Source organism: Marmota monax, unplaced genomic scaffold, assembly GCF_021218885.2.
Source record: "Marmota monax isolate L192 unplaced genomic scaffold, Marmota_monax_Labrador192_F-V1.1 WCK01_AAM20220418_F8-fsc00125, whole genome shotgun sequence".
Classification (NCBI taxonomy): Eukaryota; Metazoa; Chordata; class Mammalia; order Rodentia; family Sciuridae; genus Marmota; species Marmota monax.
The window spans coordinates 7,326,663-7,354,611 of record NW_026695235.1 but is presented as its reverse complement, the minus strand read 5'-3'; the positions used below and the strand labels follow the sequence as shown (position 1 = coordinate 7,354,611).

General features: G+C 48.5%; 1 protein-coding gene across 1 annotated transcript in view; it reads left to right on the top strand.

Moving 5' to 3' along the window:
• Positions 1-27,949, top strand: part of Kcnj6 (potassium inwardly rectifying channel subfamily J member 6) — a 248,506-nt gene that overhangs the window by 55,799 nt on the left and 164,758 nt on the right. The window contains exon 2 of the mRNA XM_046439249.2: positions 8,908-8,959. Within this exon, the coding sequence (XP_046295205.2) occupies positions 8,926-8,959 (34 nt within the window). The 5' untranslated portion in view covers positions 8,908-8,925. The remainder of the gene's footprint in view (positions 1-8,907; positions 8,960-27,949) is intronic.

Here is a 27,949-nt window from a genome sequence, read left to right as displayed (position 1 = left end):
CAGAGTGCAGAGTGGGGTGCTGCATTCAGAACAAGCACCCTCATCACTTCCCTGGGTACCACATGCCCCTGGGTGATCTGGCTAGGGGAGGAGGCATATTTTGGTCCCTGGGGTTCCCTGTCCAAGTGAGGGACTCTGCTTGGGTTACCAGTAGTGGGAGCTTAAATCTCACCATGAAAGCAATCTCCTGCTGCAAAACTTGACCATAGCCTCCCCAAAGCTGTGCTTTATTGCAGCCTCATACAGGCTGAGCCATGAATGGGTGAAGCACTTCTCATCACTACAGCCCAACCAGCTCTTGAAGGGAAACATGGCCACTGTCTCCCAGCAGCACCGCGCAGCAAGCCCTGGGGAAGGAAGCCAGCTTGGTCCTGCCAGTGGAAATGGTTGGCAGAAGTTGAGAGGCAGGAACGCCACGGTGCCTCTGCATGGCTTCCTGATACAACACTGCAGCCCAGACTAAGCATCCACCTCTCGCTGCACTTGAGTGACTCCTTCAAACTAGGTCGACTGCTGGGTCAGGCATTGTTTTCCCCAAACATTCCTTATACGTCCCACCTGATCTATTACCCCACCATCCACCTCGGGTTGGAAAAAAGAAACAGCTCTACATAAATGAAAGCAAAAGGAATCACAGTTGTTGTTGTGGGTTGTTTTTTTTTTTTTTTTTTTTCTCTCTCTCCTTCAACTCTGAGTGCAACCTCTGAGACAGTTTCAGAAGGGCTGTACTGGTCACTTTATTCAACTGCTTCTTGGAGCAGAAAACTCTCTGGAACATTCTGGACAAATGATCAGTCAGTATCCTAGCTCTGGAAATTCACAAAGGCTCAGTGAAACCCCATTTGTTCTATTTATTTCTTAGCTTTATTCTGGGATCTTGTTTCCTCTTCTCTAGAAACAAAGGGATCCATCCTTTCTAGTTTGTCAGCTGTCACTGAAGTTGTCAAGATCCTTTTCTTTGGCTCGCTCTGCTGCTTGGTAAGCCATGCCTCCAAGAATGGCAAGTCCTGTGACTGAAGTGTGCGCAGATGCTGGGCTACAGAGAGGACAGGCATTAGGAGTGGGGTATCCAGGGAGGACACTGGACAGGAGGTCACAGTGCACAGGAAGGAGTTGACTCTGCCAATGAAGAAAGCAGGAAGAGAGGGATGGAGCAGTGCACGTGTTCAGGGGCAGCCAGCGAGGGGCTTGTTTGCCCGGAGCATAGAATAGAACCCAGAAGCAGCAGGAGGTGGGCCTGGGGAGGAAGGTGGGGGCCAGGGATTCAGGGGAGGGAACGGGGCAGAGCTGGAAATGGGCAGAGTAGCTGCTGGAAGACCCAGTGCGCCCACAACTTGGATCCCAGGCAAACAGGAAAAGTCAAGAGAAGGAAAGGAATGGTTGACATGTGCTCCCTTTCCTGTCTGTGAACAGTGAGGGTTTGGCAGTGTGTGCTCCGGAGGAAAGTAGTGGAAGAGGCATTGGCTACTGTCAGGTGAAGGATTCCTAGAAGATGGCCCCAGAGGCAAGACAAGAGGCCTCAGAGAGATTCTGGCCCAGAAGAGAGGCTATAGATTGAGCACAATGAGACCAAGAGGAAATTTTAGGCAAATTAGGAAATTTTGGCACTTGCCGTTGAGTCCTCCAAAGCCAAAGACTGAGCTTAGGGCAGGTGCATCTGCAGAGAGGTCAGCGGAGGGCTGTGAGGGCTCTGCCTGCTCTAGTTACCCAGGCACCCCAGGGCCTCTGCAGTCTACGGTGTTTCCTTTAAAGGAAACTTGTGGATGGGGTTTTGGTGACGATGCTTGTCCTATATTTTATATTTTGAGGAGCTCTAGCAAAGGAGAAGTGAGTCATTCATCAATATTCCAAGACACTAACCGCATTGGGGAATTGAGGAAGCATGGCCTGGGCACTGACGCTGAGAGTCAAGAGCCGGTCCACGGGGCTTCCAGCTGGGAGGACACTGCAGGGCTGGGTTCTGCAGAGACTCTGCTGCCCTAGGTCCAGCAGATTTCTAAGTCTTATTCCTACTACCCACTTCTCTCCAAAGTTCATGAGATCCCTGGGCTTCAAGAAAGCACCTGGGGTGAGGATCCAACCCACTCCTCCACCCACAAGCTCACACTGACCCTTAGGGTTAGGGCAATGTTAGCACAAGCACAACCCTGAATGATCCGTTGACTTTGGTGGGACATCCTGACACCTCAGGGCATTAAGACCCCCCCTAAGTCTGTTCAACAAGGCCACCCTGATGGCGTTGTGGGAAACCCAGCAGGGCCACTGTACTTAAGAGATCTGATGAGGCAGGGGCTCTGTGTCCCTTTGCAGAGAGGGTATGACACCAAAAGCACCTGCTGGCCTGTCCTCTAAGGACTTCCTTTCCTCTGCAAATACCCCCATGGATTTTTTTTTTTTATCCTGAATCATGAACATTTCAGTTCACTTTGAGAATCTTGTTTCTTTAATTTTCAAATTAAATGTAACTGGGACATAACAACATGAACACAGTACGTGTTGATGGGATACCGCATGATGTCTAGATACCCGTGCATGGTGCCAAATGCTTAAATCAGGGTGAACACATCCATCTCCCCAACCGTGGGTCATGTCTTTATGGCAAAATCGTCCACGACCCTTTCTTCTGCCTTTGTGAAAGGCCCAGCCCCTTGTCAACGGCAGCTGCAGCCAGAGGTGCTCCTGTGCGGGCATCACCTGGCTCACCTTAGGAACCGCTGACCGAGGATGTGGAAACCACCTTTCCTCTGTACCCCTTCTGATGGAAAGTTCTTAATTCTTTAAATCCCTGTGCCCTTGGCTTCTAGGAGCAAACATTCTCTGGGTGGCCCCCACACCCCCAGCCCCCTTCCTTGACCAGCAGGGTCACGGAGAGGCTCACCCACGTTCCAGCCTCAGCCCCCTCCCTCCTCCCCCAGCTTCGGCCAGCCCACCCCCAGGCTCTGCCTCCCTCCTCGCCCACTCCCCGGCCACTACCTGCTGTTCCTCACACACCAAGGAGGCTTCCCTAACTGGAATGTTCTGGAATAATCTTCCCCCTTCCTCATCACTCTCTCCCTTCCCTCGGTGAAGCCTGCCTGGTCTGTGAATGAGAACTTTGTTCTTGGCATCTCTTCCTCTGTCTTTGCTCTCTCTCGTCCTCCCCCTCCACCTCCCCCTCCGCCCCTCTTTCTCCTAATGCCCTGTAGAGCCCTGGGGCAGCTTCCCCTCAGTACTGCGAAGGGCAGTTGTGGAAGCCCACATGCCGCCTTCTTGGCCTGCCCGCAAGTCCAGCCGGGCAGCTTCCTCCCCGTGTCTCACACCTGCTCTGCTTGGTGCACACCTCGGAGATGTGATGGAGGCGGCAGCAGCAGATGACTCCAGGGAGGGCCTTGGCCTGGGTCCCCTGCTGCCCGCAGCTCTGCAGTCCCAGACCCTCTGGCCAGTGCCTGGGGAGCGGGTGGCACCGTGATGAAGCAGGTGTGAAAGGAAGCCTCCCCGGGTTTGACGCCCAGCTCTGCTCTGTCCCCACACTCACTGCCCCTGAGGATGTGGAACTTTCCACTGAAGCTAGGTCCGTGTGCCTCCACGGCCTCCTGTGCCTCCACGGAACTCGTGTCAGGGAGGTGCCGAGGGCCTGCGGCTCCTCATGCAGAACCTGAAGGGCAGGGTGGAGACCTGGGGGCCCCTGGAGGTCATAAAATGGCATTATAGGCCCCTGCTTTGCATAAATGTTCCTTTACAAGGTGTGGCGCAGCGGGGTGGGAGGGGGCAGACTCACCGTTTTCTGGTGACTGTGAGCACACGTTCTAGAGAGAAAAACATCCCCGGGAGCCCTGGGCAGCAGGAAAGCCCCTGTCTCCATCCAAAAACAGCACACTCCTGAGCCAGTCCCCCAGCCACCCCCAAGTCCCAGCCCAGCCCCACACCTGCACACACACTCACCATGCACACACACTCGCCGCACACACACACACCACTCACACACACTCACCACGCGTGCATACACACACACACATACTCACACACACACACTCCCTGAGCAAACTGCTGAGCCCTCATTCACCTTCCCAGATGCAGCTGAGAGAATACAGTCAGACAAAGAGAACATTAGACCTCATTCCTGCCCAGGGTCAGTGCTGTACTGAGACGTTTGACGACTGTGACGAGACACTAGCCTTTCCTACGGCACTGTGGACGTGCTTTGCTGATACTGCTGCCTGCTCCCCCTACTCCAAATCCCTCCCTCACGCCCCCCGACAGGAAGCTCCTCCGGCTGGAGGGGCTCCCCCAGAATCTCCATGCAGGCTCTGGACCCCCTTGCTCTGGTGGAGGAGGGCAGTGCATGTGGGCTGCGTGGATGCCCACTGCCCACCGCCCACCCTCCTGAGGAGTGGTCCCCTGAGGGGCTGGTGGCCTTGGGTCTCACTAGCTCCAGGGAAAATAGCTGCTGTTTTCAGCACAAATTTCAGACCGAGGTCACCATTACTTGTCCTCAGATAGCAAGAGAAGGCCGTAACCGTGGGCCCCACACATGCAGCCAAGGGAACGAGGACGAGGGGACACCGCACTCAGGCGTGTCCGTGATCCTTGTCCTGTGTGCTCCTCACGGCTGCCTGGGAGGGAGGGTGGGTTCCACGTGTCCCCACTCTGTAGATGAGAAAAGCTCCCAAGTTCTAGCGAGTGGCTAAGAAGCGCCCCGCCTGCCTCGAGGCCTCCCCACTCCACGGCCACCCTCTCCTCCACACAGGAACTTCCCCCCCAGCAGGACCCAGCCGGGAATGAGGACAGGATTGCCGACCCCAGCCGACTCTCCTCTCTGGACAAGGAGGGCCCTGCATTCCTGGCTTCCTCTTCATTTTAGAGGATAATATGGCTGATTACCTCCAACACGAAACCCGGGGTTCCCCAAGGAAAGAGATTCTCCATGAAAGTTCTTGAAGCAAATGTATCAGGATTGGCTGGGTTTTTCTTTCTTTTCACCTTAAAACACCACTGAGCCACACTCCCCTGTAAGAAGCACATCCAGGCACCTGTCTGGCAGCTGTGGGGTGGGGGTCAGTCAGGGTGGGTGCTCAGCACGCAGCAGGCCATTTCTTTTGTGTTTATATGTGTGTGGTTTTTATTGATTTCAATTTTTAATATTTTACTTAAAATTGTTTAACTGATACATAAAAATATAAAATCATTCATATCTGTGGGGCATCGTGTTAGTCAGTTAAACGTATCTGTCTCCTCAAACATTTATCATTTCTTTACGGTGAAAACATTCCCATCGTTTCTTCTGGTTTTTGGAAAGACGTGGAACATTACCATCATCTTTAGTTGCCTGCCGGGAACTAGCACCCCAGAACTTCCTTGAGCAGATTCTGAAACTAAGACCATAGAAGTAAGAGGACAGGACCAGGATACCAGGGACTTGCAGTGGCCCGGGCTTCTGGTCCACCACAACTTGCCTCCCAGCCATGCTGGTGGGGCTGCCAGGAATGCCCACAGGAAGCTGCTGGGGTGGTGCTCACATCCTGCAAAGCATCAGAAGCCCTGGCCCCATAACAAACTCTGCCATGTGATACCTGGGTGCATTTGTATATGAACATAGTTGTTTAGAAATAAAACTCAGGAAAGATGGTCAGAAAGAGTAGAAACTGCGGAGATTGGTGGTGTCCAGTGGAGTTCCGGGGAACACGTTTGGGAAGGGCTAGGGTGGAGTGGAAGCAGGGTGTCCGAGCAGAGGCTGTCATGCCTACAGGGCAGGAAGGCCCAGGACAGCCCTGACCAGGACCAGAAGAAAGGGGCTCCTCGGGTCAGGTGTGCGTTTTCCAAGGGTCCCAGGGGCGCTCTCAAGGCCAACCTTGCGGGTGAGGCCAGAAGCAGGTGGCAGCAGGGGAACCTTAAAGGACAGCATCTGGGACAATCCAGAATGAGGGAGTGTGGAAATCTAGGGCTGAGGAGGAAGAGGCGACGCTGGGCCTCCCTCGGCTCGCGACTCTCCTCGGGCTTCAGCTCTGTGGCTGTCGCGCTGTGGCTTACACTTGAGAACCTCCAACAGCGCCTCTTCCAGATTTACGACGCTGTAATTCGAAATCTCCCCAGTAATGTAAATCCAACAACCAGGAAATTTACTGTGAAGGAAACTCTTGGCTGCGGAATATGGAGGAGAGTTTGCTTGCCACCAAGAATGGAATGTAAATGCTCTATCGGGTATCCACACCACGGGATTGCAAACATCAACTCTGCGATAATGAGGAGAGGACAGAAGGAGTTTAAAGACATCCAATAGAATGACTAAACTACTTACCCAAAAGCATATGTCATGATTTCCACCATAAGTTATGATACAGAGGAGTCGGTCTGAGAGCACTAAATTTAGGATTGGAAGGGCCCCTCCCCCCTCAGTGTCAGAAGCTTCCATTTAACTACGGGAACAGGAAAATGCTGATCCACGCAGGATTCGCCGTCTCTGGGACTAAGATAGCCACCACGGCGGAACACAAATAGCTGCCGGGACCACCCATCAGCAAGAGTGGGGTCCCAACTGTGGCAGGGTCCTGGGGTCCCAAGGGAGGAAAGGGTGACATAATACACAAGAATACAGGTGAACTTGACGGGCTTTTTAAGGATCCAATGCCTGGGTACCTGTGGCTTGTTGGAGACGGGGTCTCACCACCGAGGCCATCAGATGAGGGCCAATCTGAAGGGATCAGTGATCCAGGTGAGGACAGGAGGAACCGGGGCAGGAAAAGTAAAGAGTCCCAGGGTGGGGAGCAAGAGCAAGAGCAGAGCTCAAGGGACCAGAAGAGCAGAGCCGGGCCGAGGGACAGGCTGAGGGCCAGCGAGAGGGCAGACCAGGTTGGACGAGGCTCCCTCGGGTCAAGGACGATGTCCCTGAGCTCCTGCCACGGAGCTGTGGTTACTCGTGAGTCGACACAGTCCACTGGGTGATGGTCACTGAGCAGCCAGCGTGCACACACAAGGGAACCAGAGCTGCCATCGTACCAGCCTCCATGGAGGACACGCTGGGCCTCCACTGGCCCACACTGGGCTGGTTCTCAGCATCTCCCTGAAAATCATGAGAACTAAAACGTCCCAGCAGGCAGGGTGGACGATTATAGCTCCTCTGCCACTTCTGTTCTCAAGGGCAATTATTGGTTGAAATAGCAGGCAGCGTCTTGGCTTTGTTGTTGTGCACACAGGCTTGTGGCAACCAAGGCCACCTGTGTCCCTCAGTCAAAGCACACGCCTTTTGCTTGGGAATAGTGACACTAGAAGGGTGAATGACGATCCTGCTCACTGGGCCACAACACCCAGGCCGTGACACGTCCACCCAGGTGCCAGCCAAGTGGCTGCAGTGTGCTCAACATTGTACAAGGTCCACGGGGAAATAAATGCCACTCTGGGTGTCTACGAGCCCAATGCTGGTGACAAGAAGAGCCAGAAATCTGCAACACGATATGGGGACTTAACGGCCTGACTGTGTGAGAAGGACACTGGCCGTTCATAAGCAAGGGGGCAGCAAAAGGAAATGGGGTTTTAACAAGATGGCAAGTTTTACCTTGACCTTGTCACAGGCTGAGAGAGGAGCCCAGTGCCCCAGGCGAATCGGCAAGACTTAAGGAAAAGAGCAGCCTCACTGTCAAATGCCACCATCCTGTGAAGATGGGCAATGGGTATCAAAGTGTTTAATAGTCACACTTTTAACCAAGTCATAACTAACCTTGGGGTCATCCTCACCACAATAGACAAGGGTTCAAAGATGCCTGCGATGGTGTTTTATGAAATAGCAAAAAAGTCTAAATAAGTTAAATGGGAAAGGAAGAAATTATGGAAAATAAGTTAAACGGGAACTTCTTGGCTAAGGAAATTTTGTTCTAACCTGCTGAAAAGTGATAATGTGCTTCCCCTTCACTGACACAGAAAGATGGTCTGGTGTGAAGGAAAAGTGGCTTACAGCTTGGTACACGCAGTGTAGGCGTCTGTATCTGTTCAGGGGGCTGCATTTCCACTCCGGCCATCCCCACAGGTGTAGTCCTGGGCCTAGGCTGTTCCCCAAATGTAGCGGTGATTTCCTGGGTATGAAGAGATGAAAGAAATAGGTTGTCAGACTTACCATTTTCAGCATTTTTTGAATTTTTAAAATAATGAACATGTTTTATTTTCGCAATCAACAAACTAAGACTGCTAAACAGTAAAATGATAATGGCCAATGCTTTCACGGTTATTCATGTTAGGAACCCCCAGGTAATTACGAAAACCTCAAAGACATTGAAGAAAGCTTTTCAGTAGAGCTGGCCATTATTCTTAATAGCTCCAAAGTCACTTTTTAATGTGGGTTGGTTCAAGTTCTCTATGTATCGGTGTGGTTCTCAAAGGCACTGAGTTATACCCTGTATCCCAGGTGACACAAAATGTTTTCAGCCCAAAATAGATGAGGTTATAAACCCATCAAAAGTGATGACCTTCAGAAGACACGAAAGGCACCCAAAAAAGTAAGACCGAGAGACATGTGGAAAATCTATGTCGTTTTTTGGAAACCAAATGACTACAAAAATATCAACTCGAAAAAGCATCCCAAAAAAAAGCTTCAACGGGAGAAAATAGAGAGCAAAATTTTGGCATATGTATGTCAAAAATCCAGTGTCAAAGAGGTTTTGGAAACCAGTCGTGCATCACCAAGTATATTTATCCAAGATCCGTGTGCCAGACGCTCATCGCCAGGAGCAATGGGAAATTTCTGATGCCCTAAAAATCTCTTTTCAGTGACTTCCTGATAACACAGCGATAATGTGGGGATTTATTTATTTATTGGATCACTGGTGACCAAAGCTGACCTCGGGGGAAGAAGGGAGAAGGATACAGCTGTCCCTGACCCCTTGTCTCAATGCCCATCTAAGACCTAGTATCCATGTAATTGTCTTTTCTTCTCATCTCCAGGAAAAGCACAAACAAGAAATGACAGCGATGGCCAAGTTGACAGAATCCATGAGTGAGTAACCTCAAATTCATTACTGGTTTTGATTCTGGTAGAAAAGCCCAAAGACCACACCCCTCTGGGATGGTCCCATCGGTCCTGGTCGCCCACTCTTGCTCAGGCCGAGCTGTTTATCATGGCACAGCGCACCGTGCCATGAGTGTGTCTTTAGGTATTATTCAGAATTCATCTTGCTTGGGGTCAAATTTCTGTGCTGAAGCTGTTACCCAAACTACAGAGCTAAATAATGAAAATGGATTTTATCTGTAGCAGTGCACTGGGGATTGGGACCCAAGGTAATTTCAACCTGAATTTCAGGAGGTTTTAATGTAAGTCAGCTGAAGTTTAATGTGTGGCTTTCCTGTGGGGCCGGCTGATCTAAAAAGAGGTGGAATGACGGATCATTGCTAAATCTTTTCAGTGTAGTTCAGAAATTTCAGACAGAACTACTTTATAATGGAGTGCTTGGGGTGTCGCTGGCTTGTAATGATTTAAGTTTTGAGTATATCTGCATCATAACGCTCTAAGCTCTTAAGCTAAATAAACAGAATACACAAAGCATTTTTAATAGGAAAGGGGGGGATTAATTATAATGAATCATCCTGCAAATGAGAAATGCAATTTCCTCTGTGGAAGTTTAAATATTAAAGGCTCATGCTTATTGTTTCCTTTGAAAATATATATTGCTTCTGGAGATAAGATTTTTCATGGAAAGTTCCAAGAAGCTTGCACACACTTCTGCATTACCAATAGGGCTATTAGCACCTTATTAAATTTGGCCTGAAAATTTAACCATTAATCTTGCCCCCACTTAACTGGGCACCTTCTTCCTTCTATTACTCCTCAAACCATCAGACTATTAAACACAAGTGTTCCTCTGTAAGCACAGCCGAGAATCCTTACCCCTATATCTTTCCCTCCCCCAGGCAAGATAATGTTAAAAATTGGTTACACTTCTCTAATTCCTGGCCCCAAACCCCTGCCTAAGTCCATGCCAGTCCTGATGGCGTGCTCATGGCACCATGCAGACGATGACTCAGAGGACTAGGTAAGGAGCCGACCCCGGGGATACTCTGTCCCCTCTCTTTAGGCCCACTCTCTGCCCGGTTGTCTCTCCCCCTCCACCTTCGTCTTACACATTGAGAATTGTTGAAAGGATTTGCCACTTAATTTGAAGAACCCCAACCTGGTTGTTGGTAAGTAAAGGTATCTGGAAGTCGTGGAGCGTCCTCCTCAGACCTGGCATGAAATGGGGAGGTTGTCAGGCCCAGCTCGGCCAGAACATCATGTGTCTTAAGACAGCACCAACATGTCCCTGTCCCCAGACATGAGCAGACTCAGTTCTAAGCTCTCATCCAAATGACCAGCGCGCAGGCTCATGGGTTCTCTGAAAGTGCCACGGCTCAGAACCTAGCTGCATTGTCGGTGAACGTGGTCTTGGATATCTGGGTGACGTCAGATAGTGCTGACCATGTGTCCCGGGACTGAAAGCGTTCACAGGCTTCCGTTAGAAGTTGATATCCTAGTGTAGTTACTCACCCCGTTGGATTGTAAAACGCGGTGGGCGCTGAAGTGGTCAGTATATCTGACAAAGGTGTTTTTATTTTTCTTCCTCTATGGTATTTTTGGATTCCAGATGCATTTTAGTAAGAGTTCCTCACTTGAATGTTGCTTAGCCGGATTGAGGTTTCAGGTTTGCTTCAATGAGAATCCTTATGACTTTGGTCCAGGAATCCACTGTCTTAGGAAAACTCAGTCAAGATTAAATTTCAGACCTTCTGGTAGATGAAAGGGACCAGACATTCTTCTAAGTTGCTTTGTCTTTAATAAAAAGGTCATATAGATATATTCATTGTATAAGAAATTTAAAGTCTGATTGCACACCTTGGGGTTATACCCAGCACTGTGGGTTCACTGATGCTCAGAGACACAGAACCTTTTGTGACTCTCCTAGCTGCTATGAAATGCTCATCATGTGGTCAACCTAACAAACATGTCATGGACATCAAGTTCATGAATAATGAAATGTACAATTGCACATTTATTCTGCGCAGGAAATCTATAAGGAAATAGATACATAATTTTTAAGGAGATTCCATCAGTACACTGAGCAAAGAATGACACACAATTACCCCTCCATAAAGCTGATGGGAACATCAAAGCCATGGCCATCAGAGGAGAAGGACATAAACAGAATCATGAACACCCGGCACACGGTGTTCTGAATGGGCTTCCAGAGCCAGTCAACACTTTGCTTGATAAACTGCCAAGCAAAACCCATCTGGTTACTAGAACATCTCTCTGTTTAACTAGAACTGGTAGTGATTCTTCTCCTGCCACCGTCCCCGACCAAATGCTTTCAGCCGCTAAGCAGATACCACGCCTTCTCCTAGAGCAGGAATGAGGAACATTTCATTCCATCATGTGCCATTAATCAACCACCTCGAAAGTCAACTGCACTCATATTTTCTAAAGGGCAACCAAGAGAGATAAAAATGTTAACAGATGTTTAAATGTCCAATTAAAGGCAACTTTATTAATTTTTCTTTTTTTAAATTTTTATTTGTCATTTTTGGCTTTACATGACGGTAGAATCTGTTTTGATGTATTTGTACATCAAAATATTCTAATTAGAATCCCAGTCTTGTGGATGTACCCAAGATAGAGACACTGGGGTGTATTCATTCACGTGCATAGGAGAGCTATGTCAGATTCATTCCACTGTCTTTCCTATTCTTATCCCCCCTCCCTTCCCTTCATTCCCCTTTGTCTAATCCACAGAAATTTCTATTCTTCCCCTCTCCCTCCCCCTTGTTATGGGTTAGCACCCACATATCAGAGAGAACATTTGACCTTTGGTGTGGGGTATTGGCTTACTTCACTTAGCATGATAGTCTCTAGACTCTCATGCAAAAGTGAAAAAGTCATTCTTCTTTATCATTGAATAATATTCCATTGTGTATATATACCACATTTTCTTTATCTATTCATCTGCTGGAGGGCACCTAGGTTGATTCCATAGCTTAGCGATTGTGAATTGAGCTGCTATAAACATTGATGTGGCCATGTCATCGTAGTATGCTGATTTTAAGTCCTTTGGGTATAGACAGAGGAATAGGAGAGCTGGGTCAAGTAGTGGTTCCATTCCTAGATTTTTTGAGGAGTTTCCAGAGTGGTTGCACCAATTTGCAGTCCCACTGGGAATATATGAGTGGACCCTTTTCCCACATCCTTGCCAACACTTATTGTTAAGGCAACTTTATTTAATATTAATCTTAATATTTTAAGATAATGCTTTAAAATACTTTATGTCCCTTTATTGAAAGGAGAAGGGGTATGATAAAGAAAAAAAACAGAGAGAAAATAGATACGGAGGAAGAATAAAATGGCAAAAACACAAGGAAGAAAAATCAATAGAAAAAAAATAGATGTACATGAAAACAGATCCAGAGATGGCCTGTTGAGGAGAAAAGAGACATGATCGCAAGGAGCAAGGACAAGGCACACAGGCAAGAAGGGAGAGGAGGCAGCAGGGTGCTGGCGGAGAGGATCCCCCAGGCCTGCAATTTGGTCAGCTCACTGTGGCCTGCAATCTCCCAAAGCCTGTGGCAGTTTTCATACTTCCTTTTTAAATTTTCATCTGTTTCCACCCTTGAAATGGATATTTGCACACTTAGACCACCAGAAGCCCTGCTCAGGGGCAGCAGGAATACCCTCATTGGAGGAAGTGCTCAGAGCTCGCGCTCTACCACCCCGCTGCCCACCGACTGAGATCAAACCCAAGCTGATCAGAAGAGGTTCTGGCCCTGCCTATAAATAGACTTGCAGTGACCCAGCCTGTGCCGTCATCTGAGGTGATGCTGGGTGGGTAGGCTTTCTCCTGGGCTGGCAAATCAAAGCCAGACTTTGACAGATGGAGGTGTCAGGGGCCTGCAATAACCCGGGGGCTGGGAACCACATTCAGTACTTTTGCAGACTGTCCTTACATAAAGTTCATAGGTAACTTGCTTCATGGTCATTGCCAGCTGGTGTGACCTCCACCCCCACCTAGAGCTGCAGGAAACATGTCAGAGAGGGCTCAAGAGGTCTCATCACAAGGTTCCAGTGAGAGTGTGTGTTGAAATCGGGTGGCAATCCGTGGCATGGAGATGGAGTTCCAAGGACGGAACGGGACAGAACTCAGCAGCCACAACCTGTGGGCTGCAGGGCTACTCCTGGGGCGCCCACTGTCCCAGAGGATTTGTCTGCCTCCTCTTGGGATTCAGCCGCCCGCCCACCTGCAGCATATCGCTGCCTCTGCAGATTGGAAGCCCTGACCTGCTTGCAGTCTGCTCAGATGCTGGAGGACAGACGTCTTCCTGCCACTTTCTGCTCCACCTTGACAGCCCCTCCCACACATGCGTACCCCATGCTCCTCTTTTCCTAGCCAGAGTGTCCCTTGTGGTCTTCCTCATATCCTGGCCGTCCCCATCTGGACGTCATCACCACAGCACAGCCGCCTGGGTAAGAGTTGACTCGGCTTTCTTGTCCAACAAGCAGCCAAGCAGCTGTGTTGTTCCCAGAGGTCCAGGGGCTGTGTCTTCGTCCAGGCAGGGAGAGGCGAGTAGCCCACGGTTCCTTTCACTGCCCAGAGCCAAGGACCTGCTCTGAGAGGTGTTCAGAGGTCTTGGCTGTCTGCTTTGAAGTAGAGGGAATTCCTTCTGTGATTAAAGAAACAGCTCAAATTTAGCACAAATGTGAAATCTTCTCAAGTCAAATGAAATGAGGAGAGGGAGCCAATTATAATCACCACACATTAAATTAGCTCTTCAGGGCAAAGTGGCGTTTAATCATTTATTCCCTCTTTTTTAGAGCAGCTATTATAACTCTGGAATTGTGTCAGGGCATGCAAGAACAAGAAGGGGGTTTCTTCATGCACCACACGGAGCCTCTTGGGGCAAAGGAGGCGGGGCTCACAACTAGGACCTGGGAAATGAGCTCCTGCACCCTGGATCCAAGGGTTGCACCCAGAATGAGCAGAGTTCCAGTGGCAAGCCAACGGGAATGCAGTGCCAGGACCCAGGACCTGGCACGGGGAGGACAGAGGTGGAAGAATGTGGCCAATCAGGGGAAGAGCAGAGCATTGCTGGCTCTGGTGGCCCGGAAGGGTCAGATGGTAAAAGCGCTGAGTGCCGCCTGGACTTTTCCGTGGGTATGGGCTGTGCACAGATGCGCCTTTCAGAACTGCTCCACTAACATCCCAGGGTAGGTTGAGTTTGGACAAAGTGGAGAGAAGCAGCTGGTGGGGCTCATCAGGCTGAGGCTTGGGGCTGCACCTGAACTGAACTGAAGAGGTGGTGGCCAGTGGGAGCTGGCACAGGAAATGCCAGGACTTGGAGATGGAGTCACCATGTCTTGTGCATAGAGGGGAGGCCTGGCTGGAGTTTCTGGAGGCTGGGAGTGCAAGGAGTCATTTGAGGAGTCGATGCAAATTCAAAGACGTATTGACTCAGGATTGGTACAAATGCAGGTACAGGCTTTGGTTGTTGAGAGTCATTTGGGGCACTCTGTCATCATGCCTTTATGGAAAGGACCTCCTCTACAGACGAGTGGGACAGGTGTAGTGTGCCAGCAGCGGAGGCTAAGGGTGCTGAAGGAACAAGACACCTCTGTGGCCCAACACGCACAGGCATGATACACCAACCCACCAGGTGGCTTTCTTAAAGGCCCTTCTCCCTGCCCACCTGACAGCCAGGTGGGACGGCACTAGTCCATCTCTATCAGCAGTGAAGTGCCCCTTAAAGGGCCCTCTGCAACCCTAATGGTGTACCTTCCACCTTTCCCTGTTGAAGGGTGCTTCTCTCTCCTCTTCTCTCCAAAACCCCGCCCCTTTGCCTTCTGCTTTGACAGTGGGCAGGTCATAATGACTCCCCAGTAGCTCTCCATGGCTCCCTTTTGATTAGTCTCCCACTATCTTCCTTGTGGCTAGGGTGCAACCCCTGAATGTGGGCCTTTCCTGCAGGTGAGCCGATGCAGGTGAGCTGCAGGGCTGGATGTGTGTGCAGCTTGTGACTGGCCAGCACAGGTACTGACGGAGCAGCTCAGCCCTCACCCCGCAGGTCTGCTGTGCACTTCTGTGCTCCTAGGTGGGAGAGGCCCAGCTCAGAGGCTGGCTCATCCATTCTCCCCTGCCTCTGGGAGCTGCCTGAGATCCCCTCACCGTCCCCATCTGCTCACTCTCTCCAGATGGATTTCTGTGGTCTCCAAAAAATGTGGTCCCCTTCTGTGCATTTGTTCCCAGCCTCCCCACAGGACAGGGAGGCGCAGAGTGGATGCTAAGAGGGGCCAGCTCAGAGAGGCCCCAAAGCACCCATTATGCTTCCTGATCACAGGGACACAGTCATCACACAGTGTGTCACTTCAGAAACACCTTTAGGCAGAAGCGTGTCCTTTGATAGAACACAAACTAGAGCAACAGGGTCTTCCTCATCTGTATTCCTCTGAAAAGCCTTTACTTTCCCCCGTAAGACCTACAATTATTCTTTATGGAAAACATTTCAAATTCAAGGACAACTGCTTCCTGGTTCAGAGTGCAAGTGTGTTTATTCAGGACCAGAGACCGGGCTCTGAGGCCGCAGGGGCTGATGAGGACCCGCACGCGGGTTCACCTGGAGCTGCATCTCTGTGGGGGTGGCCTCACACCCTGAGTTCCCCGTCCTCCTGTGATTGTGGAGGTGATGAGAAACCCCCTGCTTTGTCTAACACAGGAAAATCAGGTCTGGGGCTTCCCAACTTGGGCACCATTGACATTTGGGTGTTGGGAAGTTCCGTGTCTCACAGGGTATCCAGGCGTGGTAGGTTAACAGCACCCTTGACCTCAACCCACCAGGTGCCAGAGGCACCTCCCTCCAGGTGTGACAACCAACCAAGTCTTGAGACGTTGCTCCATTTGCATGGGAGCACAAAGTCCCCCTGGATAGAAAGCCTGAGAACCACTGCTGTAGATGAAGCCAGGAGAAGGGAGGCCACGCACCCCCAGTTGCTTATTCTTCCGCAGCAGCGGCGGGGTTCATTGGTGACTGTCAGACCCTCCCTGGGCCTGTGGTCTCCATTAGCAGTCATGCCTCAGCCTCCCACGTCCAATGCTTAATTCAGGAACGGTCAACCCCAACCACTCCTGGCAGCCACCAAGAAAGTCCATCTGCTCGGCCACCTGGCTTCAGAGATGGCCAAGCCATTAGTATTTCTATTTTATTGATGACACAACTGAGACTCAGAAAGATGAGGGAAATTTCCAATGTGCTGATGTTCAAGAGGAGGAGCTGGAAATCCCACAGACGTGGAGAGCAGGAGTGTGGGCGGGCGGGGGAGGCTGGTTCTGAGACAGAGTTGTCATTTTCTCCCGGAAGCTGGAAACCCGTGTCATTCTTTCCAAAACAGCAGTTTTTAGGACCTGCCCAATGACTTCCTCAATAATAATTGCTCTCCCTCATTTTGCCTTTCTGAGCCATTGGTCCCTGGTATAAAGTGCGGCTCCACATCCTTTTGGGCCTTCTTCACCTGTTCCCATCAGCTGCACCCTCGGGGGCACCAAGGTCATGGGCAAAGCCTCTGTGGCATTTGGCTCAGGGTCTTCCCCTCTTGTTCAGGATCACAGGGACCCGGGTCCTTGTTAGTTTCCACTCCCTTTACAGAAGGCAATCACAGGCGAAGCAGCTCTTCTGGCACAAGTCCCTGTGCCACCAGCCCAGCTTGGCAACTACAGCCCAAGCCCAGCTGCCACCACCATGCACTGGGGCCACCAGCTCCAGAACTCTCAGCTTCTCTGACTCTGGCTCCTCCTTCCTGCTCCACATCCCCAGCAGAAGCTGAGCTTCCAACTCCACAGGCCTCTCTGCCAGCCAGCGAGGGTGCCTAGGTGATGCTCAGGAGCCCTGGCTCCCCTCCATACCCAGGCCAGAGCCACCTCTCCAAAGCTGGGGCCCAGCCCAAAGGGATGGAGACATGCCCACCCACACTCTCTTTTGCTCCCGCCCAAAGGATAAAAGTAAACAAACACATTTCTAATGCTCTCCCCGGCTTCCTCCCACCCACTGCACCCCGTCCTTCCCCTCCCTCCTCCCACAGGCTGCCACCTGGCTCGGAGAGCCTGCTCCGCCCTCCCACCACCTGCCAGGGCTCAGGATCCTTCCCCTCCCTCCTCCCACTGCCCACTCCTCCCCCTCCTCACATCAGCCTGAAAGAACAGGTTTCAAAGCAAGACAGAGGCAGAAAGGGAGAGGAGTCTACCCGGAAGCACAGCTCAGGTCAGGCTGTGGGGCTGGAATTTGGGTGCCAAGCTTCCATCTGCACCCCCAAAGAGCAGAGAAGACCTTCAAACAAACGTCTACGGAAGAGATGCACAGAGGTGTGGGGCCCTGTAGAGGCCACAGGGCCGGAGGGAGATGGCCAAGGCGGGCAGGGAGCTCGGGGGCAGAGGAGTGGAGCCCGCGCTGGCGGAGATAACAGTGGAGGAGCAGATGGTCAGAGGGAGAAGCAGGGAACCCTGCACTCTCCAGGCTCAGACACCCCAGAGCCAGCAGAAGGGGAGGGAGGAGCCGGGAGGTGCCTGGGCCTGGCTCAGACCCTGAACACCTGCTGGAGCAGCTGGCTCTTGACCTGGTGCCGCCCTCTTTGCCCCTTGTTCCATTCCCAGTGACAGGGGACAGATCTCTTTAGGGAATTGTCACCAATAGTTCATCACCTGCTTATTCCCTGAGTGGGGCTGCACCTTGTTCTTGCCCTGGTGACAGGCATGTGATCTGGGCCTGCCCAAGGCTCCCTGACTTTATCTGAGGAGGGGGAGCAGCAGTCCCTTCCTGTGCTGTGGCAAATTAACGGCAAATGAAGGCAAAGGACACCTGGGGGGACAAAGCCACCCCTGCTCAGTGGTCTGCCCTGGAGGAGAGAGCTGGATGTGGAGCAGAATAGTGAAGGCCTTGATGCCTGGGTTCTGGGCTCGCTCTTCTGCTTTGCTTCGATTTCGTCTTTCTCACAAGATATTAAATCTCAGGCTCAGATTTGTTGGGGCAGGTAGTTTGGGTTTTTTTTTTATTTGTTTTTGTTTTTGTTTTTTTGTTACCAGGGAATGAACCCAGAGGCACATAACCACTGAGCCACATCCCCAGCCTTTTTTTATTTTTTTATTCAGAGACAGGGTCTCGCTGAATTGCTTAGGGACTCCCTATGATGCTGAGGCTGGCCTTGAACTCAGGATCCTCCTGCCTTAGAATCCCGAGCCACTGAGATTACAGGTGTGCGCCACCACTCCCAGCTGGAGCAGGTATCGTGATGCTTAAATATTAACTCAGAGAGTTGCTCTGCTGTCCAGAATTATGATTGTAAGGGTTTCTACATTGTGATCGTAAGGGTTTCTACACAATTAGCACAACAACATTCCCCACAGCAGAGGGCAAAGTCCTGTGGTCTTAAGAGACACAGGGAGCTGGTCTGACTGGCTCAGCCCCTCCCAGCTGCAAAGCCACAGGTAGCCACTCAATCCCTCTTCTCTGAGTCTTTGGGACTGAGCACACAACTACCCAGCAGGGTCTTAATAAAATACATAAAGCTAATGAATACATAGACACATGCTAATATCTATATTTATAAATAATTGCACTGATTTTATATGTATATATATATAGCTAATAGGTACATTGAAAGCTAATACATACGTATTGAATATACATTCATATATGGAAAGCTCACATATAATGCATATAAAATTAGCAAGCAACTATCAGGCCCTTGACAAAAATAAAACATGACCCTTTTCCCTATGCCACACTTGGCTTTCAAGTCCATCGTGAGAACATTCATATTACCAAATGGCATCACCTATACCAGAGTTCACTCTGGAAGACCAGGGATTGTGGCTTGGCTCCATAATTTCATAAGTTGGTAACAGATGTAAAAAATGATCATCGACTGATTTCCAGTACTGCTGGGATTTTACAAGTGGCGTCTGTCACCTGCACACTCTGTTGGTAGGCAGCACTGCACCCCGTACTTCATATAGCTGAGGAATCTGTCTGCGGACATCTGCTAAACACCAGACATCTTTTCCACCCAATACGGAGATGCTTCCTTCCTGGTGCTATACTATCCTCTGGGACAAAGGTATCAAGGGCATTTGCTCCTAGACTCACACGTCCAGCTTGCAGAATTAAGAAAGATAAAGCATGCTTATCAAACCCAAACCCACTCATCTCCCTGCCTGGTGTCTTCAGATTTCTTTTTTCTTAGTAGGTATTTATTTAATTCGGACTATTGGCCCTCACCCTCAGCCAGAAATGTCCAATTAAATCAAAGAACCAGACCCCAGTGGACATCGTACCCTGACTCTTAAATAATCTCGTTTTCCCAATTACTTTGTCTTCCACATCGCCTGCTCTGCAGGGACAGGCCCTTACTGTCACTCTTCCTCCCACATGCTCCCAACAAGAAGGGAAAGACAGCAAAAAGGAAGAAGTAAGACGGACTTTTTTAAAATCCAAGATACTCTCCGCCTGCAGGCTTCACCCCCACCCCTTCTTGGCTTTAGTAAAAAAGAAAGGAACCTCAGACTCCCCATCCATTTCTGTGACCCTCCAGCAAGGAAGAAATAACTTATCTGAGTAAATCAAGAGTTGTATTCCTCAGAATTATTGCATCTGATCCTTCCTTGCATCATCTTAGAACATTATCTGGCTTTTTAAATAATCAGGAATAATTAACCCAATATCCAGTGAGCACTGCTGAGCGGGCATCATGGGAGAGGGAGGAAAGTCATAGAACAAGAGCCACACCTTGGGCTCTGAGTGGAAAGAGTCTATGGGACCAGAAGGAAGTGCTGCCTGTCTTCTTAACACTACTGTGGACCAGATGAGAGCTGCCCCAGGAAGGAGATGATCAGAGGTCAAGTGTGTGGGCACACCTGTGCACCCACCATTTTTCTTTTTTTCCAACCAAGACACGGTATCAGATGAAGCATAACTTACAATGACCCCCTTCCTGGCAGAACCCCAAAATAAAGCTGAAACTTTAGTAGCTTTACCAAATTGCATCACCTATACCAGATGCTAAATGTGTGAGTGTGTAATTTAGCATGCACGAGGCCCTGGGTTCAATCAAAAGACAGAAACAGAAATCAAGACAGGCGCATCATAGGGACAACCTCAAAGCTGCTTGCTGCAAAATGTGTTCACGCATTTCTGCTCTTGATTATCCTTGACCCTAGGGTATCTCGAAACTGGAGCTGAGATTTAGAAAGGGGAAGGTCCTTTCTCAGGAGACCTGGGAAGACTTCAGAAACACTGGGCCCCAGAGAACAGACAGGACCTTAATAAGGACAGGAAGTGGATATTGGTGTTGCAGGTTAGGGGAGTGTTGGGTAGGGGGTGGAGACAGGGTGGGTGATCATTGTCTTTAGAGGAAGAGCACAGGTGTGCTTGGAGAACAATGGTAGGGGCATGTGGAATTGTAGATCAGAAAATGCATATGCTCCTCCGTTTATAGTAGAATAACACCCCAAAGAACCCACTGTTAAGTTGAAAATGCACTTAATTCCCCTGATCTGGCAGGGTATGTAGCCTTGAGGCAGAAGCTTACCTTATACACATAATACCCTACATTCCATTCCAGCCTCCTCAGACCCACCAGCTGAACCTCAGAGCTCAGCAACATGCTCTCTGCAGAGAGTTGGTTGTTTCCCCTCACAATGGTTGGGAGCTGCAATTGCTACCACGACCCAGCCTAGGTGGGGGCATATGGACCATATATCGCTAACCCAGGAAAAGAGCAAAGTTCAAAGTTCACAGGACAGTTTCCACTGAATGTGCATCCCTTTTGCACCACAGTAAAGTCAAAAACTCCAAAGCTGAACCGTCATGATTTTCAGGGACCATCTGTAGTAAATAAAGTCTGGGGTGTTGGATGGGGCCATTGAAAAAGCCACTGGAAGCTAGATATGGAGTGTGTATGCTATCCTACAGACCAGCGTTTCCTGAAGTATATTCCTAGAGACATTATTCCCATGATATCTTGAAAATAGATTTTTAAAAGCAGGATTATGGAAAGGTATTGATGATTCAATAACTTTAGGAAGTATTGGCCCCTTCCCTTGAGAGTCCCAATACCCATTGGTATAATAAAGTTTTTAAAATGTTCCACAGTCAAGAAATCTGCCTAAATATTGTAATAGACTAAAAATGGACCTCCACAAAATCCCCAGATCCTAATTCCTGGAACCTGCAGAGATTATCTTACATGGACAAGCAGGGGTGTCGTAACAAATGTGATCGCGGGCCTGGACATGGAGAGACTTTCCTGCAGTAGTGGCCACTGAATGCTGTGTGTCTTCTTAAGAGGGAAGTTCAGAGAGATCTGACCAGTGGGGTGGTGGGACAGAAAGAGATCTAAAGACACTGGTCTTGAACTCTGGGGTGATGCTCCCACAAGTCAAGGACTGCCCACAGCCACCAGAATCTGGAAGAGGTCAGACAGGATCCTACCCTAAGGGCCCCGGGGAGGAGTGCGGCTCTGCTGACACCTTCATTTCAGACTTCCCAACTGCAGAACAAGAGGAGAAATTTATGTTGCTTTAAGACACCCAGTCTTGGGCCATTTGTTATAGCAGCCCTAGGTGTTAAATGTGACATTAGGAAAGGAAAAGATTTGGTTTGAAGGAGATCCAGCGGAGTCACCAAATTGCAATTTTGAATCGTCGTGATGCATACCGGCCCTCAAAGTCGACCAGAACAAGAATATGCAATAATTAAGGTATAATTGACAAATCAAATTGTAGGGAGTTATGGTATAGAATATGACTTCTCAACAAATGCACACATTGTGAAATGATTCAGTCAAGCTAATTAACATATTCATCATCTCACAGACTTACCATTTTTTGTAGTAAGAATTTTTAAAATCTACCCCGTTAGCAATTTTCAAGCATGCAGTAAGTAACTGCTATCCACAGTCACCATGCGACACAATAAATCTCCAGAAGTTGTTCACTTGTTCCAGCTGAAGCTTTGTGCCCTCTGACCTCTACTCCTTAGCCCACCCACCCTGGCGACCACCATTGCACTCTCTGCTTGCATGAGGTCAGCTATTACAGAATCCCTACGAAAGAGAAACATGCAGTATTTCTCTTTCTGTACCTGGCTTACGTCACTGAGCATAACATCCACCCAACTCAACTGTGCTGCATGGATTTCCTTCTTATTTCAAGCTGAATAATATTCAGTTGTATGGAGGTGTGTGTGTGTGTGTGTGTGTGTGTAATGGAAACAAATGGAGGCAGAAGAGCATGAGGTGTGTTTGGTGAATAGATGGGAAGGTTTCCTATACAGAGATAATTTATTCATCTGTTCATCGGTGGATAGACACTTCCTTGATCCACATCTTGGCCACTGTGATAGTGCTGCAATGAACGTGGGCACACAGGTGTCACTGACATTCTGACTTCAGATCCTTCAGTGGTAGACACGGTGACAGGATTGCTGGGTCATGCAGTAGACCTAGGTTTGATTTTTCTGAGGAAGCTCTGCTGTTCTCCATAATGGTTGCGCCGACCACATCCCCATTGGTAGGGTGCCAGATTGCCCTTTCCTCATGGGTCGTATGTAAAGGTCACCTTTTCTCATCAATCGTGTGCAAGGAATCCCTTTTCATTCTTTCTAAATAAGAGCCATTCTAACAGGTGTGAGGTGATATCTCTTTGTGGTTTTAATTCGCATTTCCATGATGTCTAGTGATGCGGAACATCTTTTCATGTATGGGCTGGTCATTCACATGTCTCCTCGTCTACTCAGATCCTTTGCTCATTCTAAATCGAGTTACCCTTCTGTATATCAGCGACAAAACTTCTGAAACGGAAATGAGGAAAAACACTCCATTCACAATATCCTCAAAAAAAATAAAATACTTGGGAATCAACCTAACAAAAGAGGTGAAAGATTTATATAATGAAAACTACAAAACCCTAAAAAGAGAAGTAGAAGAAGATCTTAGAAGATGGAAAAATATACCCTGTTCATGGATAGGCAGAACTAACATCATCAAAATGGCGATATTACCAAAAGTTCTCTATAGGTTTAATGCAATGCCAATCAAAATCCCAACGGCATTTCTTGTAGAAATGGATAAAGCAATCATGAAATTCATATGGAAAAATAAAAGACCCAGAATAGCAAAAGCAATTCTAAGCAGGAAGTGTGAATCAGGCAGTATAGCGATACCAGACTTAAAACTATATTACAGAGCAATAGTAACAAAAACAGCATGGTACTGGTACCAAAACAGGAGGGTGGACCAATGGTACAGAATAGAGGACACAGAGACTAATCCACAAAGCTACAACTATCTTATATTTGATAAAGGAGCTAAAAGCATGCAATGGAGGGAGGATAGCATCTTCAACAAATGGTGCTGGGAAAACTGGAAATCCATATGCAACAAAATGAAACTGAATCCCCTCCTCTCGCCATGCACAAAAGTTAACTCAAAGTGGATCAAGGAGCTAGATATCAAATCAGAGACTCTACGTCTGATAGAAGAAAAAGTTGGCTCCGATCTACATATTGTAGGGTCGGGCTCCAAATTCCTTAATAGGACACCCATAGCACAAAAGTTGATAACAAAAATCAACAAATGGGACTAAATCGAGTTACTTGTTTTCTTACTATTGGGTTGTTTTCTCGTAATTCAGTGGGTTGGACTCTTTACATACTTTGCTTACTAACTCCTTAGCAGATGTATGGTACAGAAATTCTTCCTTCCACGGTGCAGGCTGTTTCCGCATGTTGGTTGTCGCCTCTGCTGTGGACAAGCTTTGTCATTTGGTGTGATCCCATGTGTCCATTTTTGTTGCCTGGGCTTTTGGAGCCATATCCAGAAGAGCATTGCCCAGGCCTAAGTCACGGAGCCTTTCTCCTGTTTCTTCTACTGATCTGACGACTTCAGTCTTACATTTAAGCTTTTACCTTCTTTAAGTTGATTTCTGTACATGGTGTGAGGTAGGGATCCAACTTCACTTCTCCTCGTGTAGACATCCGTCCTCCCAACATCATTTCTGAAGACACCCCCGTTCCACTCTGTCCTTGGCACCTTTGTAGAAGATTGAGTGACTGTGTAAGTGTGGATTGACTTGTAGGGCTCTCTGTTCTGTCCATTATTCTACATCTGTTTTTTTTATGCCAATACCATGCTTTTTATTACTATAGCTTCGTAGCATGTCTTAAAATCCAGTAGTGTGATACCATGAGCTTTGTTCTTTCTGAGCAAAATTGCTTTGGCTAATCCATGTCTTATGTGATTGGATGCAAATTTTAGAATTCTTTTTTCTATTTCTGTGAACAATGTCATGGGAATTTTGAAAGGCGTGACATTGAACACATGGGTCACTTTGGATAGTACAGACAACACCAGTGTTTCCGACCCATGTACACAGGATAGCTTTTCATTTACTTCAACTTTTTCCTTGACTTCTGCTTTAAAATGTGCAGATCTTTTACCTCCTTGGTTAAATTTAATCTTAAGTGATTTTTATACTACTGTAAATTTGACTGTTTTCTTGACTCCTTCTTCAGATAGTTTGTTACATAGATACATTAAGGACTTTTATGTGACAATTTTGAATTTGTTTATTAGTGCTGACATTTTTTTGGTGACATCTTCAGTGGTTTATACACATGAGATCATGTCATCATCTTATTTCTTCCTTTTCAAATTTTTTCAAAGAGTTTAAGAAGGAGTGACATTAACTTTTCCAAAATGTTTGATATAATTCACCAGGGAGGATCCTAGGTCCTGGCCTTGTCTTTATTGAGAAGGTTTTGACTGTTCATTCACCTTCCTTACTTGTTATTGATCTGCTTAAATTTCCTATTTTTTCATCATAAACACACACACACGCACACGTACACCATGTTGATGAACTAACCCCTTCATCATTAGCAGAACTGATAGACCTCCTTTGTCTAATGTGAGATTTCGTGACTTAAAGTTAATTTAGTGTGACATAAGCACGGCTACCCTTGTCCTCCCATAGCCACCACCTTTTCTCTCTGTGCTACAGCTGGGTGCTATAGCCCAACCAGTATCCTTAGCTCTTGGGAAGGTATTTTCATGCATGAATCATTGTTCCAGTTGATGTTTCAGTGAGGGAACAAGTACTACAGAGTCCTGTTTCAACATCTTCCTAAAATCATTCTCAAGAGCCTGTTTTTAATACCAGTACCACTAAAATAATTTATGCCATCTCATACAACATGGTCTTAATGTTCATTACAAAAGGCTTGACTCCACGACTCCAAGACGGAGCACCCCCTCATGAGTGACTAGTAGTGGGTCTTACAGCAGAATTGATAGACATCCACGTTCTGAGAGAATCCCTCACTCTGATCTTTGTGAGCCAGCTTCAGCAAAGCCACAAACTCCAGCATCTCATGTGAGGCCAGATGTTTTCTCTTGAGAAAATACACCTCTTCCTGCTGAGGAGGAAAATAGCTCACAGCTCTTTTGACAGATCATCTTCCACATCAAACCATAGCCCTCAGTCACATAGAGGCTTAGGGAGCAGGAGGCTGAGTGGGTTTTCAGAAAGGAGAGTTCCCAGGCTATAGGAGCCCTGGAGCAGATCTGGAAATGCTATGCTGGCAGCTGTCTCCTGCTGGGGACAGGCAGCCAGCCCCAGAGGCCAGCCCCAGCTGTGTCCCCCCCCTCCCCCATCACGAGGGGCGCCTGTCACGCCATGACGCGCTCTGTATTTGAAATGGTGTCTGTAAATCAGTGCCTGGCCCCTCGACCGTACCAGATCCCGGCACATGCATGTGGGTTACGCTGACAGCTGTCTGTCAGAGGACAGCCTCTGCGTGCCTGGCATCTGGGAGGAGAGGGCTCAAGTTGCCGTTTAGTTCCACGCGCCTCTCTTGAGACTCTGTAATACGTAATCCAACACCCAGCTGTGGCAGTTCCTGAGTGTTGATCCTCCTCCTCTCAATCCTGGCGTTGATTTGGGTCTGCTGTCCCATCTCTGGCTTGCTCATGACGAATGCTTGCCTAAAGAAATCTCCAAAACGATATCACCATTAGAGGATCTGATTCCAATTCGCTGCCTCTACATAAAGTGCCGTCATTCCACATTTATTATGTACTTGCTCTGTGTCTGAAATTTCGCTGGATAAAATAAAGGACATAGACTTCATCTATGGAGTAGGATCTATTACTCAATGAAAAACATAGAAAGGGAGAAAAGGAATACAAGGAGTAGCCATAATTGTCTGTTGATAACTGATAAATATTTAATTTAAAAAGGAGTACAGAGCCCCCTTTAGAAGTGATGCAGATGTTCGGGGGCTGGGGAGAGGGGGTGGCTGCGCCATATCATGAGTGTACTAAATGCCCACTGTGGGCCAGGGAGCCTTTGTGCTGCGAGACCCGTTGACAGAGCAAAAGCACTGTGGGAAATTCCGTGTGTCCTCCAACTTGTGGCTCCCTTAAGTTACAGTACCCATTTGGAGTCTGGTTTGTGTGAAGCCTTTGCCATAACTACAAAGTCCTCAAAATGAAAGGACGTCATATCCTAACTCCCTGGGCCCTCGTGCGCTGTCCACATGAGACACCCCGTTGTCGTGGAGGGTCCTGAGGCGGGTCACTGGGTCGATGATGGGCTCGGGTGGGGAGAGACGGAAGCAGCCATCCAAGGGAGAGACCTCCACTCTCTCCACTGAGGGAACGATGTTTCCCATAAAAGTCCCAGTTGGAATAGGTGAAATAGGAGAATAAAAATGATTGAAACTGCAACCTGGAAGATGGGCAAAACCCACGTGTCACGGCATTCTGATGAATTGGGGCAGAAATCAATACAAATAACCAGATGAAAGATCAGGCATTTAACAATAATGCTAAAGGGAAAGTGACAGCTTTAGCCAAGATGTTCCCAAAGCAGTGTGTGCCTGATGTTGAGGGGGAAGAGAGCAGACACTGGCAGGGACTTGGTCAATTACTCATGGACTGTAATATCAGGAAGAATAGACGTGTCTGGAGTCTGTCCCCAGGTCCTGGCACTGAGCTTCCAAAACCTTTTCAGGCACTGAGCTTTCAAAATCCCTGGGTCCCTGAGGTGTCACAGTATCTTTCTTAGGCTAATGGGACAGCTCTTTGGCTCTTCAGCTTCATGGCAGCGTGGTCACCGGGCAGGACTGCCCATGAGGGCAGGGAGACGGGAGACCGAGTGCCGTCATGGGGCTGATGATCTAATTCATCTTGCCTGAGTTGTGGACCCTGAATCCAGGCCCCGGGTGCAGAGCTCCATGGAGCTTCCTGGTTGGTGAAGATGTTGACATCTCACAAGGGAAACACACCCTGACCCCATGGGGACGGGGCATGGGAGCTCCAGGGTGCTCCCCAGATCTCACCTCTGAGGATCCTTCATAATTAAAAGAAATCTCATAAGTACAGCCATCCCTCTATGTCGATGGGCAGTTGGTCCCAGGATCCCCCACAAACACCAAAATTATCAGATACCCAAGTGCCTTATGGCATGGAGCTTGACTCTAACCTCCACACACCCTGTTACTCCAGATCCTCTCTAGACGACCTATGATACCTACTCAATGTGAGCTGTGTAAACAGTTGTTACACTGTATCTTTTAGAGAATAATAACAAGACAAAAAGATCTGTACGTGTTCAGTACAGTTGTTTTTTTTTTTTTTTTTAACTTACAGTCCTTGCTTGGTAGAATCCCGGGATGTGGAGGTCCAACTGTGTAGTCCTTTCTTGAATTCTCTAAGTCAGTAGAGTAAATTATCCAACCTGAGGGAGCACGTGAGAATCCCAGGAAGTGTAGCCCAGAAGTGTGATCAGAGTACAGGGGATCTCGAGATACCTGATCTACAGCTGGCATCTGAAGTGAGGCAAGTGGCAGAGGACTGAGCTCCTAATTTGTGGAGTCTGAGATAACTCCAGGAGATTCAGGTCAGGACTGAATTGCAGTACACCCA